The sequence below is a fragment of the Stegostoma tigrinum genome, chromosome 4 (assembly GCF_030684315.1).
Source record: "Stegostoma tigrinum isolate sSteTig4 chromosome 4, sSteTig4.hap1, whole genome shotgun sequence".
NCBI lineage: Eukaryota > Metazoa > Chordata > Chondrichthyes > Orectolobiformes > Stegostomatidae > Stegostoma > Stegostoma tigrinum.
Window position 1 is genome coordinate 2,091,213 of NC_081357.1, and position 25,534 is coordinate 2,116,746.

At 48.8% G+C, this 25,534-nt stretch overlaps 1 protein-coding gene across 6 annotated transcripts in view; it reads left to right on the top strand.

Moving 5' to 3' along the window:
• Nucleotides 1-25,534, top strand: part of klc1b (kinesin light chain 1b) — a 99,768-nt gene that overhangs the window by 14,003 nt on the left and 60,231 nt on the right. For 3 of the 6 annotated variants that reach the window (XM_059645084.1, XM_059645088.1, XM_059645089.1), the window contains exons 2-5: nt 3,114-3,199; nt 19,266-19,516; nt 19,841-20,071; nt 23,466-23,541. In XM_059645084.1, the coding sequence (XP_059501067.1) occupies nt 19,277-19,516; nt 19,841-20,071; nt 23,466-23,541 (547 nt within the window). In that variant the 5' untranslated portion in view covers nt 3,114-3,199; nt 19,266-19,276. Of the gene's footprint in view, nt 1-183; nt 450-3,113; nt 3,200-19,265; nt 19,517-19,840; nt 20,072-23,465; nt 23,542-25,534 lie in introns of those variants that run through there. The other 3 variants (XM_059645085.1, XM_059645087.1, XM_059645086.1) reach the window with 3 other exon arrangements.

The following is a 25,534-nucleotide window of genomic DNA, read 5'->3' on the forward strand; positions in this document are numbered from 1 at the left end:
CGCGGGGGCAGGGTTGGTGGCTGATGCACTGTCGGGAATGGGAGCACAGTGCATGGTCAAGGAGACTGATAGATAGCAGGGTGGGGAGCTGCTGTCAGTCCCTCCATCACATTGTCTCGCATCCCCAGCCTCTGTCTCAGGCTGACCACCCTTTGCTGCAAAGTGGACTGTCTGGCAGCAGTCAGTCAGTCAGTTGTTCCCAGCGTTGACTGCAATTCCCTGTGTGGAGGGGGCAGGCAATGTACTGTGAAATGCTGAGTGAGCTGCTTCTGGGCACATACTGCCCTTTTCAATGGCACCACCCACACAGCAGGCAGTCACAGCTTTGAATAGGTCCTATCTATACAACACAAAGATGCCTGTCTCAGGAGATCAGCAGGCAAACTGTTAGTGTACTCCCTCTTCTGATCTGATTAGAATACAGTATCGCCATCACACTGTGAGAGAAGGTGGGTCTGTCTTTCTCTCTCTGTTTTCTTTGTCTTTGTGTGTCTGATTCCAGCATTCTCTGCCTCTGTGGCCGGCCGTCTGTCTGTGTTTCTCTCTGCCTGATTTAGGGAATCTTGCTCTCTGTGTCATGTCTGTTTCTGTGTGCATCTGCCTCTGCTTGTCTGTCTGTTTATTCCCGTCTCTCTCTGTCGGTCTGTCTCCTCACTCTGTGTGTGCGTGCATGACTTTCTCTTCCCCCTCACTGTAAGTGTGTGACTCTCCCCCTCCCCCTCTCCCCCTTTCCCCCTCTCTCCCCCCTCCCCTCACTCTCCCTCCCCTCACTCTCCCTCCCCTCACTCTCCCCCCTCACTCTCCCCCCTCACTCTCCCCCCTCACTCTCCCCCCCCTCTAACTTCAACCTCCTCTGTCACTGTGTGTGTCTTTCACTGTGCCCCTCACTGAGAGTGTCAATCTGCCTGCACATGCCACTTTGTCTGTCTGTGTGTAACTCTATCCTTATCACTGTTTGTCTGGCTCCCTCTGTGTGTGTGTCTCTCTCTCTCTGCACTGTGTACGTGTGTCTCTGTCTGTCTCTCACTTTCACACTGTCTCTGTACCCCTCACTGTGTGTTTTTGCCTGTATATCTCTTGCTTTGTCTCGGTCTGTCCCACTGCGTCTCTCCATCACCTATAGTCGCTGCTTGAATTTGAAGCTGCGTACAGAGAATTAAACCTGACACATGCTCCCATTTAACAAAGAACCCAGAAATTTATTTCCATCCAGCCTATGATGCTTGTCCTTTGGGATAGCATTAATATGCAGCCTGTTGTGAAAATGGCACTTGCACAAATGTCTTCTCAATCCTAGAATGGCTTTTCCAGGCTTTGAGGTGATGATCTCATTCCCAACTGTAATGCATCTTCCATTTTGTGTTGTGATTATCATTTATTTTAGAAGGTGAAGACTGTTGACACCCTCTGCTACCCATTCAGGATAGGGTAGATCTGCACCTTGATCTTCGAACCTTAGGAAAATTAATTATTCTTTCAGTTCCTTTCTAAAACATTCACTGGCTCTGTATCTCTCCAGAGGGCTGTGCGGGTCTGTGCCTCTGACTCTGTCTGTCTGCGTGTGTCACTGTCTCTAAGTGTGTGCCTGTATGTGCCAGGGTGGGGATCTGTATGGAGTATTTGTGATGAATGTTGCTCTTTAACAGGATTTTAAGCTTGTAAGTTTGCAGTTGGTGCTGGTGGATATACTGCCTGTCTACCCTTGTATGACATTTGTCTCCTCCAGTCCTTCACCTCTGTTCACAAACAAAGCTGGGTGCAAACCAGGAGCCTCTGGCAGCTCCAATGTGTAAGCAGAAGCATCAGTGAACAGATGCTGTGGTTCAGTGATATTTAAATGATGATCCCACCTTGTTGTGAGATTTGGTAGTTGATTACCCATGTGGAGGGGAGGAGGGTGGTTCATTACAGTATAACCAGCCAGATTCCACATCCAGGCAGTAGTAAAGAAAGTGACCGGGGAGCCCGTGCCCGTCAGTGTCACTGAGGGGAGCGGGCGGGGAGCCTGTGCCCGTCAGTGCCACTGAGGGGAGCGGGTGGGGAGTGTAAACACATCTGTAGAAAGTGTCAGCGTCTTTACAAGCTGAGCACCAGGTTTTCAGAACTTGAATAGTGGGTGGAGTCTCTTCCATATATCCATTTACAGGTCTGTGTTGAGGAGCACATATTGGGAGGTGGTCACTCCACAGTTCAGAAGCATACAGGCAAAGTGGGAAGGTTTGAAGACCAGGCACACTAAGAAAACCTGGCAGGTCGTGCATATCATGTATGCTAGTCAGTATTATCCTTTGGTAACTATTGACGGCGATGGTTTCTCAGGAGACTGCAATCGCAGCCAGGCCTGTGCACCACAGGTACCTTAGCTGTACTCGGGAGGGGTAGCAGAATGAGAACATCGAGAGGAATTTCAAGGCAGCTGTTTCTGTGGCAGTGGATGTAACTCCAGGATGGTGTGTTGTCTCCCTGGGGCACAGGTCAAGGATGTCACAGAGTGGCTGTGGGACATACTCTGTGGGAGGATATATTGGTACCAGAGATATGGTTGGGAAGAGCAATGAGCTCCTGAAGGCGGATTTCATTGAGTTGGGAAGGAAAATAAAAAGCAGGACCTCGAGCAGTAATCTCGGGATTACTCCCACTACCACGTTCTCATGAACATAAGAACGGGAGCATTGACCAGTTGAACACGTGCCTGGGGAACAGGTACAGGGGGGAGTGCATCAAATCTCGGAGGCACTGACCCCGGCTGTGGGGCAGGTGGGATCTGTACTAGTTGTACCGGTTATACTTTAATGGGACTGGGACTGGTCTCCTCACAGGGAGATTTGCTGGTGCTGCTGGGATAGGTTTAAATTGGCTCGTTAGGGCAGTGGGAATCTGAGCGGTAACCCGAATTGGAAAGAAGTGAAGTTGGTAACAGGAAATTTAACAATGCTGGGGAGCTTAGACAGCAGAAGGAACAAAGCTAAGCACCGAATGTGCACCAACAGTGAAATGATGTCAACTAAACCCAGTTAAGGGCACGGTCCCTGAATTCACACAACATTCACATCAAGACAGACATCTAAAGGCACAATTAGAGATTCATGGGTATGCTCTGATTGTCATTACAGAAACATGGCTGCACGGTGACCAGGACTGGGAACTGAATATTCAAGGATATTCACCATTTAGGAAGGACAGACAAGAGGAAAAGGAGGTGAAGTCGCGCTGATCATTAAGGATGTGATTAGTAAGGGAGGATACCAGATCGGGACAACGACGTGTGACTCGGACTGAGTGGGAGCAAGTAAAATAGAGGGGAATGAGATAGTGGCAGTGTGGGGCACGGTATTAACCTGTGTTCCCTCTAATGTTCTGTCTGCAGTCATGGTACACTGAGGTCTGAACGCAGTGACTCCCGGAACCAGAAGTCAGTGTGCCAGTGCTGGTCATTGTGCGCAGAATCTCGGAGTGTGTAGCTTAGAGGGAAGGTTGGTGAGGAGAGAAGCTTCATAGCATCAGCAACACAGTTCTGATGGGTGACTTCAGGCTGTATATGGACTGGGTAACCCAGCTGAGCACTAACGCTGTGGAGGATTAGATTCTGGAGTGTGTGAGGAATGGTTTTCCAAAGCACACTGTTAGAAGCAGACTGGAAGACAGGCTATAATTGTGAAAAGGCACTAATTAACAATCTTGTAAAGAACCTTTAGGGATGTGTGGCTATGGTATGATAGCATTTTACATTATGTTTGGAAGTTAGCTAGTTCAGTCTGAAACAAGTGCTAAATGTGAATCTGGGAAATTATGAAAGTAGGAGAGACAGATTGGCAGAGCTGGATTGGGGAAAATACAAGGCATGATCCTACATAGACATGTAAATAATTACCTGGCTTCCAGCAATGGCAGGAGATCTTGGCTCCTTGGAATGCTCCTCCTGCGATATGAGATATCAGCAACACTCTCCCTAGTGATCACATATGCAGGGAGTGTGTTGAACTGCAGCATGGAGATGTGGATGGAGCATTTATGAGGCTGAGAATGTTGTGGATAGTACATTTTGCGAGCTGGTCACACCACAGCAAGGGATCCACAGACAGAGAAGAGTAGGGTAACCACCAGGAAGATGAGTAAACATGGGCAGGCAGTGCGGGAGTACTCTGTGGCCATCCCCCTATCAAACAGCCTGTGTTTGGTGAGGGAACAGGGAGGTGGATGGCCTCTCTGGGAAAGCAGCAACAAGCCAAGCAGGGGAGGGAAAAGTGCTGAAGGATCCCGATCCGAAACGTTGCCTGACCTGCTGTGCTCCTCCAGCTCCCCACTGTGTTGACTGAGGGCAGGGAAAAGACTGGGTGAGGTCTGGGGATAGGGGACTCAATTTTAAAGGGAACTGGCAGGCAGTTCTGCAGCAGCAAACGATACTCTGGAATGGTGTGTTGTCTCTTGGTGCCAGGGTCGGGAAGGTCTCAGAACAGCTGCAGGGCGTTTTGAACAGGGAGAGTAAACAGCCAGCAGTCGTGGTACATGTCAGGACCAACAACATGGGGAAGGACAAAACAGATTAGGTCCTGTAGCCAGAATTTCAGAGTTAGTTGATTAACGAGGAGGACTACTAAATTTTTAAAATCTGGATTATCTCCAGTGTCTCTCACAACTGAATATAGGAATAGGAAGATGAACATGTGACTAAAGGGATGGTGTAGGAGGGAGGGCTTTAGGATTGTTGGGTCATTGGGACCGTTACTGGGTCAGTGGGACCTGTACAATGATTTGGCTGGCGATTGGGGCACAGAGTAGCAAGGTCCAGTCAGATATAAAAGGAAGGTTAGGACAGTTCAGCAGGCAGTGTGTACATGGGAGGGCAAGAAAGTCAAATTCCTTCTATTTTAATACAAGGAGGCTGACTGGTAGGCAGATAAACTCAGTGTTGATGAGCATGTGGGAATACAATACTGTTGCAATCGGTGAAATTTGGTTGAAGGAAGGACAGGACTGGAAGGGTACAGAAGTTTCAGGCGTGGGGGCGGGGGCAGCGGGGATATGAGAGAGGCGGAGGCGTAATTGCAGCAGTGAGTTGGTTGCTTTCCGTTCACAACAGTCGTGTTGCGAGCTATTTGGATTCTCCTTAGCCTTATCTGCCAATGCTATCTCATGCCCTCGTTTGGCCCTCCTGATTTTCCTCTCCCTTGTACTCCTCAAGGGATTCAGTTGATCCCAGCTGTTTATACCTGACACCTGTATCCTCCTCTTTCTTGATCAGGGCCACAATATCTCTAGTCATAGTGTTCCCCACTCCTACCAGCCCTGCCTTGCACACTAGGAGGATCTTGAGTCCCTGAACTCTTATGATCTAGCTTTTGAAAGCCTCCCACTTGCCAGACCTGCCTTTACTTTCAAACATCCTCTCCTTTCAACTATTAAAAGCTCCTACTTAATACCATAAAAAATGACCTTGTCCCAATTTAGAACTTTTAATGTGGCCTGATCCACAAGTTATACCTCAGTCAATTTGCCCTGCCTTATTTCCCAAGAGAAGGTCAAATTTTGCTCCTTCCCTAGTGGGGCCATCTTGTATATTGATTGAGAATATGTCCCTCCATCTTTCTAGTGTCATTTGCAGACTTAGTGACAATGCTGTCTGTTGATGTTGTTGAGTTGCTCACCAAGCTGGCTTGTTCTCCTTTGGACATTTCGTCACCATGCCACGTAACGTCAACAGGGTGCGGATCCTCCTGGAGGCCTCACTGATGATGTTACCTAAAATGGTGACGAACCATCTGAACGAGAACGAGCCAGCTCGGTGAGCAAATCAACAACCTCACCCACAATCTGAGCTACAAATCTTTGCAAAAACCCTAAATGCCCTCTGTTCCTTCATCCAGATCATTAATGTACAACATGAACAGAATAGGTCACTTCCTGTGGTTGCACAATGTGGTGTGTTTGGAATGAGCTGCAGGTACAATTACATTTATAGGACGTTTGGACAGGTACATGAGTGGGGAAGGTTTAAAGAGAAGTGGGCCAAATGCAGACAAATGGAACTAATTCAGTTTCGGGTACCTGGTCAGCATGGACAAGTTGGACCAAAGGGTCTGTTTCCATGTTGTGTGATTCGATAGCTGTTCTTTGTCTGACTTGCCCTTTTAGCTCCACAAAGAATTCTAACAGAGGGCCTTCTGTTGATAATGCTGTGCGGACTCTGCCCTGTTCCATCATGCATTTCTAAGTACTCGGCAATCTTATCTTTAATAATGGACTTCAAAGTCTTACCAATGACCAAGGTCAAATTGACTGTCCTATAGTTTCATGTCTTCTGTGTCCTCCCCTTCACAAGCAGCGATGTTACATTAGCCGTTTTCCAGCTTCGTGGGACCCTCCCTGACTCAAATCTGCCTCATTACACATCACTAAATCCAGAACTGCTGTTCCCTAGCAGGCTGTACCACAAGCTGCTCCACTCAGACAAATTCCTTTTCTTGAAATCCACTACCAGCCTGATTTCCTACTTCCCCTATCGCTTATTGTTATAGTGCCTTTCTTACATATCTTCTACTGATTTATTTTCTTCCCCACGTCCCAATTACTCGTACTTCTTAGAATAAGGGGTCACACATCAAAGACGGAGATGAGCAGGATTTTTTTTTCTCTTCAGGCAGAGAATCTGCAATTTCTAACCGCAGAGGACTGCCGAGGCTGGGTCATTAAGTAAGGGCAGAACAGTGGCTCAGTGCTTAGCACTGCTGCCTCAAGGATTCGGTTTTGATTCTACCATTGGGCAACTGTCTGTGTGGAGTTTGCACATTATTCCCATATGTGCGTGGGATTTCTCCAGGTGCTCCGGTTTTCGCCCACAGTCCAGAGATATGCAGGCTAGGTGGATCGGCCATGCTTAATTACCCATGGTATCCAAGGTTGTGCGGACTAAGTGGGTTAGCCATGGGAAATACAGGGTTACAGGGATATGATTGGGGCTGGATCTGGGTGAGATGATCTTCAAAGGTGTGGTGTGCACTCGATGGGCAGAATGCCCTGCTCCCACACTGTACAGACGCTATGATTCTATGTATATTCAAAGCTGAGATTCATAGATTTTTAATTAGTAAGGGAACCAAGGAATATGAGGGAAAAGAGGTCAGTGGAGTTAACAAATCAACATTGATCTCAATGAATGGCAGAGCAAGTCCAATGGGCTGAATGGCTGCCTGCTTCTTTGTCTTATGGTGTTAGGGTCTACAGGAATTCCTCAGGCTAATGTCGAGACTGAACCATCATCAGCTGTTTCCATCAATGACCTTCCCTCCATCGTAAGGTCAGACGTGGGGATATTCACCAATGATTACACCATGTTTGGCACCATTCGTGACTCCTGAGATACTGAAGCAATTCATGTGCAAATGCATTAAGATCTGGACATTATCCAGGCTTATCCTTAGCCTGGCAAGTAACATGCATGCTGTTTAAGTGCCAGGCAATGACCATGACCGGCCAGGGAGAATCTAACCATTGCCCATTGATATTTAATAGCATTACTATCACTGAATCCCTTACTATCAAAAGCTTGAGGGCTACCATTGATGACTACGTAATATAAATATAGTGGCTGTGAGTGTGGGCAGCCTGGCGGGTCGACAGTTAGCATTGCTGCCTCACGGTGCCAGGGACACCGGTTCGATTCCAGCCTCAGCTTACTATCTCTGTGGAGTTTGCACATTCTGCTTCTGTCTGCGTGGGTTTCTGCTAGGTGCTCTGGTTTCTTCCCACAGTCCAAAGGCTTGATAAGAGCAGGTCAGAAGCTGGGAATACTGCGGTGAGTAACTCACCTCCTGACTCCCCAAACCCTGTCCCACCATCTACAAGGCACAAGTCAGGAGTGTGATGGAATACTCCCCACTTGCCTGGATGGGGGCAGCCCCAACAACACTCAAGGAGCTTGACCCCATCCAGGGCAAAGCAGCCGCTTGATTGGCACCACATCCTCACACATCCCACTCCCCCCACCACCGACACTCAGTAGCACCAGTGTGTACCATCTACAAGATGCACTGCAGAGACTCACCAAAGATCCTCAGGCAGCACCTTCCAAACCCACAACCACTTCCAACTAGAAGGACAAGGGCAGCAGATACCAGCCCCTGCAAGTTCCCCTCCAAGTCACTCACCGTCCTGACTTAGGAATATATTGCTGTTCTTTCATTATTGCTTGGGCAAAATCCTGGAATTCCATCTCCAGAGGGCCTTGTGTGAAAAGCCATAGCACATGCAGCAGGCCAAGAAGGCAGCTCACCACCACCTTCTCAAGGGCAACTAGGGATGGGACAATAAATGCTAGATCTTCCAGTGTTGCCCTCGTCCCATGAATGAATAAAAAGGCTCATGACCTTTTACAGACAAGGCCCTGACCAAATGTGGATAATGACACTGCATTTTATTTTTGTTCATTTTTCAGGATGTGGTTCTTACTGGAAAAGCTGATTTTTGTTTACTTTGGTTAGCCTGGGCTAATTTTAGTTTGCTGCGCCAGAACTGAGGTTACATCTGAGCGCAGACTGGAATAACTGACAGGTTTGATTCCAAATGTCAACAGACCAGCTGTGGTTTTCATTGGACAAACACCGCAGTGCCGTGGCGGATGTGAAAATGACACAGACTGGCGCATTCGTTGTTTTCCCAACACGTGCTCCTAAAACAGTCTGATTCGGCGCTGGGCCTCCGACGGCATGGCGCTCCCTCAATCACCTTTTTAACAAACCAGAACACCGTCCTGTGCCTCAAACCGGCTCTCCACTGCATGAGTTCATTGTCTTGTTCGCCCTCTCCTGACATCCCCCTCCACCTTGGCTGCAGCATCGCTCAATCATATACAGATGCCTGGCCTTTTCTGGCAGTGGAAGCAGGCGATAGCCTGTGGGCCGTGTGGGCAAGGGTGGCACAGGATAGGGCACCAGTGGGGACAAGCTCTGGGATCTCGAAGAGTATGTGCTGAGCTGGGCCCTGATGGAGATTTGTATGTAAAGCACTCCCTGATTCCTGCATTGGCTGACTGACTCAGCTGGAGCAGCTGGGTGTGGCCAGTTTGATGTTAGCACTGAAATACCAAACTCTTGTGTTTACTCATCAAGCCTCCACCCTGCTCAGAAATGTTGTTGTGACCGCATCTGTGTGAGCTGGAACCTGCAAACCTGAAAGTCCAGTTTCAAGAGCAGTACTCCTGAAACCAGCTGATAATGGGAACGGCAAATGCTGGAGACTCCAAGATAACAAAGTGTGGAGCTGGATGAACACAGCAGGCCAAGCAACTGCTGGGCAGGTCAACTGCCCAGCTCCACACTTTGTTCTCCTGAAATCAGCTGCCTGGCCAGTACCTGAGTGAGATTACACTGGGCTGGCTGCTGGAGGCAAATATGCTGCTATTATATTTGCAATGGGGATGTCTGGGCAAGGCTATTCATCCTACACTGTAAGCAGATGACCTCAGCTAGTATCTCTGATGCTAGTGAGGATGGGTAGCGCACATCCTGAAGTGAGTAAGCACAAGTCACAGGCATGCAGGGGTGGAAAATCCCCAGTTTCCTAGCTGAGGTAACAAAGTGTGGAGCTACATGAGTACAGCAGGCCAAGCAGCATCCCAGGAGCACAAAAGCTGACGTTTCGGGCCTAGACCCTGCATCAGAAAAGGAGGCTGGGGAGAGGGTTCTGAAATAAATAGGGAGAGAGGGGCAGGGGGATCAAAGATGGATAGAGGAGAAGATAGGTGGAGAGGAGACAGACAAGTTAAAGGTGCAGGGATGGAGCCGGTGGAGGTGAGTATAGGTGGGGAGGTGGAGAGGTAGGGAGGGGATAGGTCAGTCCGGGGAGGACGGACAGGTCAAGGAGGCTGGATGAGGTTAGTAGGTAGGGAGTGGAGGTGCGGCTTGAGGTGGGAGGAGGGGATAGGTGAGAGGAGAACAGGTTAGGGAGGCGGGGATGAGCTAGGCTGGTTTTAGAACATAGAACACTGCAGCGCATTGCAGGCCCTTCAGCCCTCAATGTTGCGCCGACCTGTGAAACCAAACTGAAGCCCATCTAACCTACACTATTCCACTATTATCCATATGTTTATCCAACAACCATTTAAATGCCCTTAGACTTGGCGAGTCGACTACTGTTGCAGGCAGGGCATTCCATGCCCTTACTACACTCTGCCATCTGTCCTAAGGGATGCAGTGGGGGAACGGGAGATTTTGAAGCTGGTGAAGTCCACATCGATACCATTGGGCTGCAGGGTTCCCAAGCGGAATATGAGTTGCTGTTCCTGCACCCTTTGGTGGCATTGTTGTGGCACTGCAGGAGGCCCAGGATGGACATGCCATCTGAGGAATGTGAGGGATGAATTGCAGGAAATGCGGGAGACGTGGTCGAGGGCGTTCCCGAACACTGTGGGGGTGGGGGTAGTGGTGCGTTGCGGTCCTTGAAGAACAAGGACATCTGAGGTGTACGGGAGTGGAATGCGTCATCCTAGGAGCAGATGCGGCGGACGCAAACGAATTGGGAATAGGGGATAGAATTTTTGCAGGAAGGTGGGTGGGAGGAGGTGTATTCCAGATAGCTGTGGGAGTTGGTGGGCTTGAAATGGATTATGGGTTTGTAGGTGGTGGTAGCCTGAGATGGAGACAGAGGTGTCCAGGAACGCGAGGGATGTGTTGGAGATGGTCCAGGTGAACTTGAGGTTGGGTTGGAAGGTGTTGAAGTGGATGAACTGTTGGAGCTCCTCTTGGGAGCACGAGGCGGCACCGATACAGTCATCAATGTTAAGGAGGAAGAGGCGAGGTTTAGGGCTAGTGTAGGTACGGAAGAGGGACATCAGATCTCAGATTCTCCAGCATCTGCAGTTCCCATTATCTCTGTCTAGCATCAGCACTGCTTCATTTCCCTCAGCTCCCTGTCTGGCTGGAACAGGCACACACAGACGCATGCACACACAGTTCACTGCTTCCATCATTCAACCATTTGAGGAAATAGCTCAAAAAGGCTTCCAGACAGTGTCACTGCGTTTGTGTGTGTGTGTGTGTGTGTGTGTGTGTGTGTGTGAGAGAGAGAGAGTTTTTGAAACAAAATAAACTGAGACTGTCACGGAGATGACAACAGACAGTGTCACTGTGTGAAAAAGAGAGAATATTTCCAAAACAGCACAGTGTCACACTGTGTGTGTGTGTGAGAGAGAGAGAGAATGTCTCCTAAACAATAGTATCACTAACAGTATCACCAAGATAACAGCCGGTATAACTGGGAGAGGTGCAGAGTCTCCTCACAGTGTCAGTGTGTACGAGACTGAACAAATCTCATAAGCTGCAATATCATGCTGGTGGGAGTATCCCGGTAAAGAATTGTCATTATCCACAGAGCACAGTTAATGTGTGCCAGTGACTGAGTTTCTTCGTGAAACCTCATTGCATCTTGTCTTGGATGTGGCTCCCTGTCACTTCCCCAGTGCAGCCCTCGCTGCCCCAGGGGATATACGTGGTCTCCATTCACTCTTTCAACCCTGTTCATGGGGAATCATGCTGGGACCAGATTCCTGGCCAATTGCATAATTAGGGCTGTGAATCCGGCTTTAAATAGCGGGCAGGTTCCAACGAAGAGTCACCAGACCCGAAACATTAATTCTGATTTCTCTCCAGAGATGCTGCTAGACCTCCTGAGCTTTTCCAGCAATTTTTGCTTTTGTTAGTGTGGCGGTAGGTTCTGTTGCATGGAAAATTATGGAATAAGTTTGATGTTGGGGGAGGACTCAGCAAAAGTTCAGAACAAATAACAGGAGAGAGTATGGAAAGAATCAGGAATTTAACTTCAGGCACAGCAGATGTGGGAACAGCGAGGAGAAGGGGAGCAGTCAACACGGGACTGAGTGTATTGTGCTTAAATGCATGCTGTGTACAAAGAGCAAAGAAAATTACAACACAGGAACGGGCCCTTCGCCTCTCCAAGCCTGTGCCGATCCATGATCCTCTGTCTAAATCTGTCACCTATTTTCTAAGGATCTGTATCCCTCTGCTCTCTGCCCATTCATAGATACATCTTAAATGACACTATCGTGCCCGCCTGTACCCCCTCTGCTGGCAACGCGTTCCAGGCACCTCCCGCCCTCCGCGTTAAGAGCTTTCCACACATATCTCCCTTAATTTTTCCCCTCTCACCTTGAAATCGTGACCCCCAGTAATTACCTCAATCTGAGGAAAAAAGCTTCTTGCTATCCATCCTGTCTCATGATTTTGTAGACCTCAATCTCCGTCTTTCTAATGAAAATAATCCTAATCTATTCAACCTCTCTTCATAGCTAGCACCCTCCATACCAGGCAACATCCTGGTGAACGTCCTCTGCACCCTCTCCAAAGCATCCACATCCTTTTGGTAATGTGGTGACCAGAACTGTACACAGTACTCCAAATGTGGCCGAATCAAAGTCCCATACAACTGCAACATGACCTGCCAACTCTTGTACTCAATACCCCGCCCAGTGAATGAAAGCATGCCGTATGCCTTCTTGCCCACCCTATCGAGCTGTGTACGAAACCAGGTAAATGAGTTTGTAGTGCACAGTAAAATTGGTGAGTATGACATTGTGGGCATCTCAGAGACAGTCTGCAAGGGGATCATGGCTGGGAACAAAATATCCAAGGATACACATCTTTTCAAAAGCAAGGGCAGATGGACAGAGGGTGCGGTGTTGCCTTGTTAGTACAGAATGAAATTAAGTCGATAGTAGGAAGTGATATAGAGTTGGAAGGCATAGAATCTGTATGGGTAGAGTTGAAAAACCTCAGGAAGAAAACCCTGTTGGGATTTGTGTACAGACCTCCAGCAGTAGTCTGGATGTGAGATGAAAATAAGTCCAGAGATAGAAAAGGCAGTTAAGAAAGACACTATTACGATAATCATGGGGTCTTCAGTATGCAGGGGCCTGGGAAAATCAGGTTGGTTCTGGATCTCAAGGAAAGGTACAGGCATTGATGGAGGATTGGAATGTCTACAGGGTGTTTTTTTGGACCAGCTTGTGGTAGAACCCACTAGGGAACAGACGCTTCTGGATTTGGTGATGTACAATGAGACCAGCTTGATTAGGGAGGCTAAGGTGAAGGAACCCCTAGGGGGCAGTGACCATAATATGATAGACTTCACCCTGCAGTTTGAGAGGGATAATTTGGAATCAGATGTAACAGTATTACAATTGAATCAAGGTAACTACAAAGACACGAAGAAGGAGGTGGCCAGAGTCCTTTGGAAGGAGAGCATAGCAAGGAAGATGATGGAACAGCAATGGGATGGTTTCTGGGGGGTAATTCGAAAAGTACAGCAGAAATTCATCCCAAAGAAGAACAAACAAACTGAGAGGAGGATGAGGCAACCTTGGCTGACATGGGAAGTCAGGCACAGAACAAAAGCAGATGAAAAAGAATGCAGTGTGGTGAAGATTAGTGGGAAGCCAGAGGATTTGGAAGCCTTTAAAACCCAGCAGAGGATAGCTTAAAAAAACAATGGGGAGGAGAAGATGAAATATTAGAATAAGCTGGCTTGTAATATAAAAAAAGTTGACAAGAGTTTCTTTAGATATCTAAAGGGTAGAAGAGAGGCAAGAGTGGACATTGGACAACTGGAAAATGAGGCTGCAGAAGTAGTAATGGGGAATAAAGAAATGGCCGAGGAACTGAATAGGTATTTTACGTCGGTTTTCATGGTGGAAGCCACCTGCAGAAGTAGTAATGGGGAATAAAGAAATGGCCGAGGAACTGAATAGGTATTTTACGTCGGTTTTCATGGTGGAAGCCACCTGCAGAAGTAGTAATGGGGAATAAAGAAATGGCCGAGGAACTGAATAGGTATTTTACGTCGGTTTTCATGGTGGAAGCCACCTGCAGAAGTAGTAATGGGGAATAAAGAAATGGCAGAGGAACTGAATAGGTATTTTACGTCGGTTTTCATGGTGGAAGCCACCTGCAGAAGTAGTAATGGGGAATAAAGAAATGGCAAAGGAACTGAATAGGTATTTTACGTCGGTTTTCATGGTGGAAGCCACCTGCAGAAGTAGTAATGGGGAATAAAGAAATGGCAGAGGAACTGAATAGGTATTTTACGTCGGTTTTCATGGTGGAAGCCACCTGCAGAAGTAGTAATGGGGAATAAAGAAATGGCCGAGGAACTGAATAGGTATTTTACGTCGGTTTCATGGTGGAAGCCACCTGCAGAAGTAGTAATGGGGAATAAAGAAATGGCCGAGGAACTGAATAGGTATTTTACGTCGGTTTTCATGGTGGAAGCCACCTGCAGAAGTAGTAATGGGGAATAAAGAAATGGCAGAGGAACTGAATAGGTATTTTACGTCGGTTTTCATGGTGGAAGCCACCTGCAGAAGTAGTAATGGGGAATAAAGAAATGGCAGAGGAACTGAATAGGTATTTTACGTCGGTTTTCATGGTGGAAGCCACCTGCAGAAGTAGTAATGGGGAATAAAGAAATGGCCGAGGAACTGAATAGGTATTTTACGTCGGTTTTCATGGTGGAAGCCACCTGCAGAAGTAGTAATGGGGAATAAAGAAATGGCCGAGGAACTGAATAGGTATTTTACGTCGGTTTTCATGGTGGAAGCCACCTGCAGAAGTAGTAATGGGGAATAAAGAAATGGCCGAGGAACTGAACAGGTATTTTACGTCGGTTTCATGGTGGAAGCCACCTGCAGAAGTAGTAATGGGGAATAAAGAAATGGCAGAGGAACTGAATAGGTATTTTACGTCGGTTTTCATGGTGGAAGCCACCTGCAGAAGTAGTAATGGGGAATAAAGAAATGGCAGAGGAACTGAATAGGTATTTTACGTCGGTTTCATGGTGGAAGCCACCTGCAGAAGTAGTAATGGGGAATAAAGAAATGGCAGAGGAACTGAATAGGTATTTTACGTCGGTTTTCATGGTGGAAGCCACCTGCAGAAGTAGTAATGGGGAATAAAGAAATGGCAAAGGAACTGAATAGGTATTTTACGTCGGTTTTCATGGTGGAAGCCACCTGCAGAAGTAGTAATGGGGAATAAAGAAATGGCAGAGGAACTGAATAGGTATTTTACGTCGGTTTTCATGGTGGAAGCCACCTGCAGAAGTAGTAATGGGGAATAAAGAAATGGCCGAGGAACTGAATAGGTATTTTACGTCGGTTTTCATGGTGGAAGCCACCTGCAGAAGTAGTAATGGGGAATAAAGAAATGGCCGAGGAACTGAATAGGTATTTTACGTCGGTTTTCATGGTGGAAGCCACCTGCAGAAGTAGTAATGGGGAATAAAGAAATGGCCGAGGAACTGAACAGGTATTTTACGTCGGTTTCATGGTGGAAGCCACCTGCAGAAGTAGTAATGGGGAATAAAGAAATGGCAGAGGAACTGAATAGGTATTTTACGTCGGTTTTCATGGTGGAAGCCACCTGCAGAAGTAGTAATGGGGAATAAAGAAATGGCAAAGGAACTGAATAGGTATTTTACGTCGGTTTTCATGGTGGAAGCCACCTGCAGAAGTAGTAATGGGGAATAAAGAAATGGCAAAGGAACTGAATAGGTATTTTACGTCGGTTTTCATGGTGGAAGCCACCTGCAGAAGTAGTAATGGGGAATAAAGAAATGGCAGAGGAACTGAATAGGTATTTTACGTCGGTTTTCATGGTGGAAGCCACCTGCAGAAGTAGTAATGGGGAATAAAGAAATGGCCGAGGAACTGAATAGGTATTTTACGTCGGTTTCATGGTGGAAGCCACCTGCAGAAGTAGTAATGGGGAATAAAGAAATGGCCGAGGAACTGAATAGGTATTTTACGTCGGTTTTCATGGTGGAAGCCACCTGCAGAAGTAGTAATGGGGAATAAAGAAATGGCAGAGGAACTGAATAGGTATTTTACGTCGGTTTTCATGGTGGAAGCCACCTGCAGAAGTAGTAATGGGGAATAAAGAAATGGCAGAGGAACTGAATAGGTATTTTACGTCGGTTTTCATGGTGGAAGCCACCTGCAGAAGTAGTAATGGGGAATAAAGAAATGGCCGAGGAACTGAATAGGTATTTTACGTCGGTTTTCATGGTGGAAGCCACCTGCAGAAGTAGTAATGGGGAATAAAGAAATGGCCGAGGAACTGAATAGGTATTTTACGTCGGTTTTCATGGTGGAAGCCACCTGCAGAAGTAGTAATGGGGAATAAAGAAATGGCCGAGGAACTGAACAGGTATTTTACGTCGGTTTCATGGTGGAAGCCACCTGCAGAAGTAGTAATGGGGAATAAAGAAATGGCAGAGGAACTGAATAGGTATTTTACGTCGGTTTTCATGGTGGAAGCCACCTGCAGAAGTAGTAATGGGGAATAAAGAAATGGCAGAGGAACTGAATAGGTATTTTACGTCGGTTTCATGGTGGAAGCCACCTGCAGAAGTAGTAATGGGGAATAAAGAAATGGCAGAGGAACTGAATAGGTATTTTACGTCGGTTTTCATGGTGGAAGCCACCTGCAGAAGTAGTAATGGGGAATAAAGAAATGGCAAAGGAACTGAATAGGTATTTTACGTCGGTTTTCATGGTGGAAGCCACCTGCAGAAGTAGTAATGGGGAATAAAGAAATGGCAGAGGAACTGAATAGGTATTTTACGTCGGTTTTCATGGTGGAAGCCACCTGCAGAAGTAGTAATGGGGAATAAAGAAATGGCCGAGGAACTGAATAGGTATTTTACGTCGGTTTTCATGGTGGAAGCCACCTGCAGAAGTAGTAATGGGGAATAAAGAAATGGCCGAGGAACTGAATAGGTATTTTACGTCGGTTTTCATGGTGGAAGCCACCTGCAGAAGTAGTAATGGGGAATAAAGAAATGGCCGAGGAACTGAACAGGTATTTTACGTCGGTTTCATGGTGGAAGCCACCTGCAGAAGTAGTAATGGGGAATAAAGAAATGGCAGAGGAACTGAATAGGTATTTTACGTCGGTTTTCATGGTGGAAGCCACCTGCAGAAGTAGTAATGGGGAATAAAGAAATGGCAGAGGAACTGAATAGGTATTTTACGTCGGTTTCATGGTGGAAGCCACCTGCAGAAGTAGTAATGGGGAATAAAGAAATGGCAGAGGAACTGAATAGGTATTTTACGTCGGTTTTCATGGTGGAAGCCACCTGCAGAAGTAGTAATGGGGAATAAAGAAATGGCCGAGGAACTGAACAGGTATTTTACGTCGGTTTTCATGGTGGAAGCCACCAGCAGCATAGCAGAACTGGTAGAGAGGTAGGGGCAGTAGTGAGGGCAGTGGCCATTACTAGGGAAAAGGTACTAGGAAAGCTGAAAGATCAGAGTAGATAAGTCTTGCAGACCAGATGGGGTACACCCTAGAATTCTGAAGAAGCTAGCTCAGGAGGTTGTAGAGATTTTGGTGGTGCTCTTTCAAGAATGGATAGACTCAGGGAGGGGCCCAGAAGACTGGAAAATAGCTAATAGAATAACGAAAGGAGGGAGTCAGAAGACAGGAAATTGTAGGCCGGTTAGCCTGACCTCAGGTTTTGATAAGATTTTGGAGACCATTAAGGTTGAGATTGCAGAATATTTGGAAGTCTGTAGTAGAATAGGGCTGAGTCAGGACAACTTGCCTGACCAATCTATTCCAATTCTTTGAGGAGGTAATGAGCAAGTTAGATATAGGAGAGCTAGTGAACATGATGTATTTGGATTTCCAGAAGGTCTTTGACAAGGTATCACACAGGAGGCCGCTGAATAAAACAAAAGCCCACGGAGTTAGGGGCAATCTACAGGCATGGGTAGAGGATTGGCAGATGGCAGAGTGGGGATAAAGGGGTCTTTTTCAGGCTGGCAGCCGGTGACTAGTGGAGTTCCACTGGGATAATACTGGGACCACAACTAATCACATTACACATTAATGATCTGGATAAAGGGACTGAGGATATTGTTGCTCAGTATGCAGATGACACAAAGCTAGGTGGAGAGACAGGGTGGTGTTGAGGGAGCGGGGAGCCTGCAGAAGGACTTGCACAGGCTGGGAGAGTGGGTCAAGATGTAGCAGATGGATTACAATGTGGGAAGGTGTGAGGTTATACACTTTGGTCGGAACAACTGAGTCATAGACTATTCTCTAAATGGCGAAAGGCTTCAGAAATCTAAAGCACAAAGGGACTTGGAAGATCTAGTTCAGGATTCTCTTAAAATGCAGATTCAGATGGCAGTTAGGAAGGCAAATTTCCAGACGGCTAGAATACACAAGCAGAGATGTACTGCTGAGGCTGTATAATGCTGTGGTCAGGCCACATTTGGAATATTGTGAGCAGTTCTGGGCCCCGTATCAAAGGAAGGATGCCCTGGCTTTGGTGAGGGTCCAGAGAAGGTTTACAAGCATGAACCTGGGGCTGAAGACCTTGTTCTACAAGGAGTGTTTGAGGAATGGTAGGGTCCTGGGGAGTGTTGCTGAACAAAGAGATCTTGGATACAGCTGCATAGTTTGTTGAGAGTGGAATCACAGGTAAACGGGATAGTGAAGAAGGAGTTTAGTACGCTTGCCTTTATTGGTCAGTGCCATGAGTATAGGAGTTGGGACCTCATGTTGCGGCTGTACATGACTTTGGTTAGGCCACTTCTGGCGCACTGCACATGAAAATTTTGCTGCTTAGGTCCCTTTTTAAATCTTCCCTTCTCACCTTAAACATGTGTTACCTAGTTTTAGACTCCGCTGCCTGGGAAAAAGACCTTGACCATTCACCCTACCCATGACCCTTATGATTTCATAAACCTCTGTAAAGTCACCCCCCAGCCTCCGACGCTCCAGGGAAAATATCCGCAGTCTATTCAGCCTTTTCGTCTGGCTCACACCCCTCATGTTGAACTTGAGCACTCCAACCCTCCTCCAGATCAGCGAGCAGGCTCCTTCTATTCTAGCTCCAGCCACAACATCCTGTGGCTTAAAGAGTAAAAGGATGCCAGCCATATACCCAGATCTGTCTTGGAGGTTAGCTCATTGCTAGGAGCCCCATAACATCAGGAAAAATGGTGGGGGATGGCAGGAGGAGTCACTCCACCCAGTAGCTGATGTGTTTCTCCAAGAGAGACGGCAATGGATAGACACCTTACGTAAGGATTGTGGCTCTTAGAAGGTAGGAGGCAGAGAGCTATGTGACAGTGTCACTGGGGTCTCACTGGGAGCTGGTCAATACCCCTGCTCTGTGACAGTGTCACTGGGGTCTCACTGTGGGCACTGGTTAACACTCCACTCTAAACTGTGCCTTTCCTTTGACAGGTCACCAGGACATGTCCACAATGGTTTACCCACGTGATGAGAAACTCAGTCAGGAGGACATCATTTCCAACACTAAGGTGGTGATACAGGGTCTTGAGGCTCTGAAGAATGAACATAACTCCATCCTGCACAGTCTGTTGGAGACCATCAGCTGTCTAAAGAAGGATGAGGAGGCCAATCTGGTGCATGAGAAATCGAACCTCATCAGGAAGTCTGTGGAGATGATCGAGCTTGGTCTTGGAGAGGCTCAGGTGCCAGTGGAGGGGGGGCCTTGGGGCAGAGGGATGAGAAAGGGGGTCTGAGGTTGGAGTGGGAAAGGGAGAGGGTGAGGGAGAGAGGGAAAGCAAGAGTGGGAATGGAGAGAGAGGGGGAGGAGGGAAAGGGACTGGTGAAAGAAGAGAGATAGAGGTGGCAGATGAGGGAGGGGGGAGGGGAAAGAGGACGAGAGGGAGAGATGGGAGGGGGCAGGGTGGTAGAGATTTGGGTGGGGAGGCCCGAGATGGAGTGGAGGTGAAGTCTGTGACTCCAGATCTCTGGCTGAAAGTCTGAATGTCACTGCATTTCTGCCCATACAGGTGATGATGGCTCTGTGCACTCACTTGAACACAGTGGAGTCAGAGAAACAGAAGCTGCGAGCCCAGGTCCGCCGGCTCTGTCAGGAGAACCAGTGGCTGAGGGATGAACTGGCCAATACCCAGCAGAAACTGCAGCGAAGCGAGCAAACAGTGGCTCAGCTCGAGGAGGAGAAGAGGCACTTGGAGTTCATGAACCAGCTGAAGAAATACGATGATGACATTTCTCCTTCTGTGAGTCCAGGGGCTGGGGATACAGCAAGGGCTCCTATTGCACCTAGTGTCACTACTTCCTGAGCCCCCAAATCCCCAATCCCCTACACAAACCCCATCCCCGAACCCCTAAATCTTGACCTGAGCCACCAAATCCCCTTTTCTCACCCCCACCCCCTCATCTCAGTCTTAAGTTAGTGCCTCTTAATTCTGAGGCTATGCCCTCTGGTCCTAGATTCCTCCATAAGAGGAAATGTCTCCTCAGCATTTACCCTGTCAAGCCCGTTAAGAATCCGAGATATTTCAATGAGATCACCTCTCATTCTTCTAAACTCCAGGGAATAGAGTCCAACCATTTTAGCCTTTGCTGATAAGATAGTCCCTCCATCTGGAGCCAATCTGTTCCTTGAATAGTGAAGGATAAGGTCAGTAAGTCCAGGAAACCCTGGATGTCAAGGGAATTTGAGAGTTTGATTTAAAAACAAACAAAGGAAGTATATATCAAGGACAGTACATTAAAAACAGAGGAGGCCCTTCAAAAATAGAGCTTTTATTTATTCACGGGATGAGAACATCACTGACCAGGCAGCATTTATTGCCTGTTCCAAAGGGCGGTTAAGTGTCAACCGTGTTGCTGTGGGTCTGGAGTCACATGTAGGTTGGACCAGGTAAGGATGGCAGTTTCCTTCTATAAAGGAGATTAGTGAACCAGATGGGTTTTTCTGACAATTAACAATGGTTTCGTGATCATCATTAGACTCTTAATTCCAGATTTTTATTGATTTCAAATTCCACTGACTGCAGTGGCTGGATTTGATACTGGGTCTCTGAATTAACAGTCCAGTGATAATACCACTAGGCCATTACCTCCCGTGTTTGATGGTTGACATAGACGTGGTGTGCAGCAAGACATACAGTATGTGCTGTATGACTCTGAGACTCTACACCTGGGATTATTCCAGTGAATCTTCTTTGAACTATCCCCAATGACATGGTACATTTCCTTAAATAATGAATGGAAACTGCTCACAGTATTCCAGATGTGGTCTCCCCAGTGCCTTGCACAGTTACAGTAAGACTTCCCTCCTCTAATACTGCAACCTCCTTGCAATAAGAGCAAACATTCCCTGCGCCTTCCTGATTACCTGCTGTACCTGTGTACTAGCTTTCTGGGTTTTATGCACAAACATCCCCCAAATCCCTTTGTGCTGCAGCTTTCTGCAGTTTCTCCCCATTTAGATAACACCGTTCTTTCACTCTCTCTTCCAAAATGAACAATGTCACATTTCCCACATTATATGCCATTTGCCAAACTTTCTCCCACTTAGTTAGCCTGTCAATATCTCTCTTTAAACTGTTCATACCTCTGTCACAACCTACCTTTCCACTTGTTCTTGTCATATGAAAATATGGCTACATTACATTTACGTCCTTCCTCCCAGTCAGTAACATAAATTGTGACTGATCTCTGTGAAACCCCACTGGTTACAGGCTGTGCTTGACAAACTTGCTGGAGTTCTTAGAGGATGTAACTAGCAAGATGGATAATGGGGATCTGGTGGATGTGATATATCTCGACTTCCAGAAGGCATTTGGCAAAGTGCCACTTAAAAGACTGATCCAGAAGTTTAGACCACAGGTGGTTATGGCTAGAGTATTGGCTTGGATAGAAGATTAGCAGAGGGTCCTTCTCTGGATGACATACTGTAACTAGTGGAGTGCTGCAGGGCTCAGTTTTGAGACCTCAACTGTTTACTACCTTTATAAATGATCTGCAAGCAGGGACAGAGTGTAACATATCAAAATTCATGGGTGATATTAAAATAGGCTGGGAAAGCAGGTAGTGCTGTGGAGATAAAGAGTTTGCAGATGGATATTGGTAGACCAGGAGATTGGGGCAGAACCTGGCAGATGGAGCTTAACGTGGTATTATCCATTTTGACTGTAAAAACAAAAGGACAAATGACTGTTTAAACAGGAAGCAGACTGAAAGTGCATCAGAGTAGAAGGAACTGAGGGTCCTTGTGCATGAGTCACAGACAGTGGGACTGTAGGTGCAGCGTATAATAAGAAAGACAGATGGAATCCTGGCATTTATTGCAAAAGGACTGGATTGTGAAAATAGTGTTAGTTACAGTTATAAAAGGCATTGGTGAGACCACACCTGGAGTATTGTGTCCAGTTTTGGTCTCCTAACTTGAGGAAGGATGTGGTGGAACTGGGGGAAGTTCGGATTGATTGCAGGGATGGAAGGGCTGTTGTATGAAGAACAGATGAATAACTTGGGCTTGTACCTAACGGGCACTGATAAAGTGAATGACCTTTGGGACAGTCTTCAACAAGAGGTCATAGAGTGAGAGGATATAGATGCAAAACTGAGATGAGGAGAAATTACTTCTCTGAGGGTTGTGAATCTGTGGAGCTCACTGTCCAAGAGTGCAGTGGAGTCAGAATCAATTGACAGATTCAAGCAAGAAATTTGTATGTATCTGACGAAAAGCGGATTAAAGGGCTATGGGGAGCTGGCAGGAAAGTGGAGCTGAGACCAAGATAAGATCAGCCATGATCATGTTAAATGGTGAAGCAGGTTCCAGTGGCTGGCTGAATTGCCTACTCCTGCTTCTAATTCCTGAGTTTCTATATTTGTCCAACAAGTAGATGTTAGGCTAATCAGCCTATAGTTACCTGCTTTTGGCCTCGTCCCTTTTTGAATAGATGTGTCTCATTGGCAGCTTTCCAAGTCTCTGGTACTTCTCCAGAATCCAAGGACTTTTTGAAAATTACAACCAGTGCATCCATTTTAGGACCAGAGGATGCGAGCGTTCAATGTCAGGGGATGTATCTGCCTTTAGCTCCGTTAATGTATTGGATATTACTTCCCTCGTGATGGTGATAGCACTTAATTCCTCCCGTAGTAATAGGATGGACAAATAATCATAAATAATAATCATAAAGTGCAAAATATTGTTTTGCTCCTTTGCCATTGTCTTGTCCCAGAGAACCATCTCACCAGATTCACTTTCCTCATTGATCTCTCTTTCTATATATTCGAAGAAGCTCTTATTGTCAGTTTTTAATCTTCCCTCTAGTTTTCTCCCTTGGTTTATTTTCTCCATCTTTACTGGGGGAAAGTTGCCAGCTGGCTTTCCACACCCTCCCCTTTCACCCCCAAACCCTCACCCTGACCCCTTCACCCTCCCCCCCCCCCCCCCCATCCTTACCCTGACCCCATCCCCCTGACTCTTCACAGCCCAAACCCTCACCCTGACCCTTCACACCCCCAAAACCCTCATCCCGACACTTCATTCTCTCTCCCCCACACCCCCACCAAGCCCTCCCTTTGTTCCTGTCCCCCTGACTGTACATGCCTCTCATTGATTTGACACTGAATTCCATGGTTTTGTTTGAAATGCAGGAAGAAAAGGAGGGCGACTCCTCAAAGGATTCACTGGAGGATCTGTTTCCAGAAGAGGAAGAGCATGGCACAGGAAGTAAGCTCCTCCCTCCCTTGATATATTTTGCTCTTGCATTCTACCTCTGTTCTTCTGCATTCCTCTACCTCCCTCTCTTCCGCTGTGTTCCCCGCTCTCCCCCCTTCCTCCCTCTCTCTCTCTCTCTCTCTCTCCCGAACATTACAGGCCCTTTGTCCCTCTCTTGCCGTCAATCTCTCTCGCCCTCGGTCTCTTTCCCCCTCCTCTCACCCTCGCCCTGTTTCCCCCTCCTCTTGCCCTCGCCCTCGGTGTCTTTGCCCCCTCCTCTCGCCCTCGGTCTCTTTTCCCCTTCCTCTCACCCTCACCCTCACCCTCGCCCTGTTTCCCACTCCTCTCGCCCATGCCCTCTTTCCCCATCCTCTCGGCCTCGCCCTTGGTCTCTTACCCCCACCTCTCGCCCTCGCGCTCTTTCCCCTCTCCTCTCACCCTCATGTTCTCTCCCCCCTCCTCTCGCCCTCGCCGTCGCGATCTCTCCCCCCTCCTCTCGCCCTCGCCTTCACGCACTCTCCCCCCTCCTCTCGCCCTCGCTCTCTCTCCCCCCTCCTCTCACCCTCATGTTCTCTCCCCCCTCCTCTCGCCCTCGCCGTCGCGATCTCTCCCCCCTCCTCTCGCCCTCGCCTTCACGCACTCTCCCCCCTCCTCTCGCCCTCGCTCTCTCTCCCCCCTCCTCTCGCCCTCGCTCTCTCTCCCCCCTCCTCTCGCCCTCGCCCTCGCGCTCTCTCCCCCTCCTCGTGCCCTCGCGCTCTCTCCCCCTCCTCGTGCCCTCGCGCTCTCTCCCCCTCCTCGTGCCCTCGCGCTCTCTCCCCGCTCCTCTCGCCCTCGCGCTCTCTCCCCGCTCCTCTCGCCCTCGCGCTCTCTCCCCCCTCCTCTCGCCCTCGCGCTCTCTCCCCCCTCCTCTCGCCCTCGCTCTCTCTCCCCGCTCCTCTCGCCCTCGCGTGCTCTCCCCCTCCTCTCGACCTCGCGCTCTCTCCCCCCTCCTCTCGCCCTTGCTCTCTCTCCCCCCTCCTCTCGCCCTCGCCCTCGCGCTCTCTCCCCCTCCTCGTGCCCTCGCGCTCTCTCCCCCTCCTCGTGCCCTCGCGCTCTCTCCCCACTCCTCTCGCCCTCGCCCTCGCGCTCTCTCCCCCCTCCTCTCGCCCTCGCGCTCTCTCCCCCCTCCTCTCGCCCTCGCGCTCTCTCCCCCCTCCTCTCGCCCTCGCTCTCTCTCCCCCCTCCTCTCGCCCTCGCCCTCGCGTGCTCTCCCCCTCCTCTCGACCTCGCGCTCTCTCCCCCCTCCTCTCGCCCTCGCTCTCTCTCCCCCCTCCTCTCGCCCTCGCTCTCTCTCCCCCCTCCTCTCGCCCTCGCTCTCTCTCCCCCCTCCTCTCGCCCTCGCGTGCTCTCCCCCTCCTCTCGACCTCGCGCGCTGTCCCCCCTCCTCTCGCCCTCGCGCGCTCTCCCCCCTCCTCTCGCCCTCGCTCTCGCCCTCGCGCGCTCTCCCCCCTCCTCTCACCCTCGCCCTCGCCCACGCCCTCGCGCGCTCTCCCCCCTCCTCTTGTCCTCGCCCTCGCCCACGCCCTCGCGCGCTCTTCCCCCTCACGCCCTCGCGCGCTCTCCCCCCTCCTGTCGCCCTCGCCCTCAAGCTCTCTACCCCCTCCTCTCGCCCTCGCGCTCTCTCCCCATCCTCTTGGCCTCGCCCTCGCGCTCTCTCCTCCCTCCTCTCGCCCTCGCACTCTCTCCCCTTCCTCTCGCAATCGCCCTCTCTCCCCTTCCTCTCGCCCTCGCCCTCTCTCCCCCTCCTTTCGCCCTTGCCCTCGCCCTCTCTCCCCCTCCTTTTGCCCTTGCCCTCGCCCTCTCTCCCCCCTCCTCTCGCCCTCGCCCTCGCCCTCTTCCCCCCTCCTCACGCCCTCGCCCTCTTTCCCCCCTCCTCTCGCCCTCGCCCTCTTTCGCCCCCTCCTCTCGCCCTCGCCCTCTTTCCCCCTCCTCTTGCCCTCGCCCTCGGTCTCTTTGCCCCCTCCTC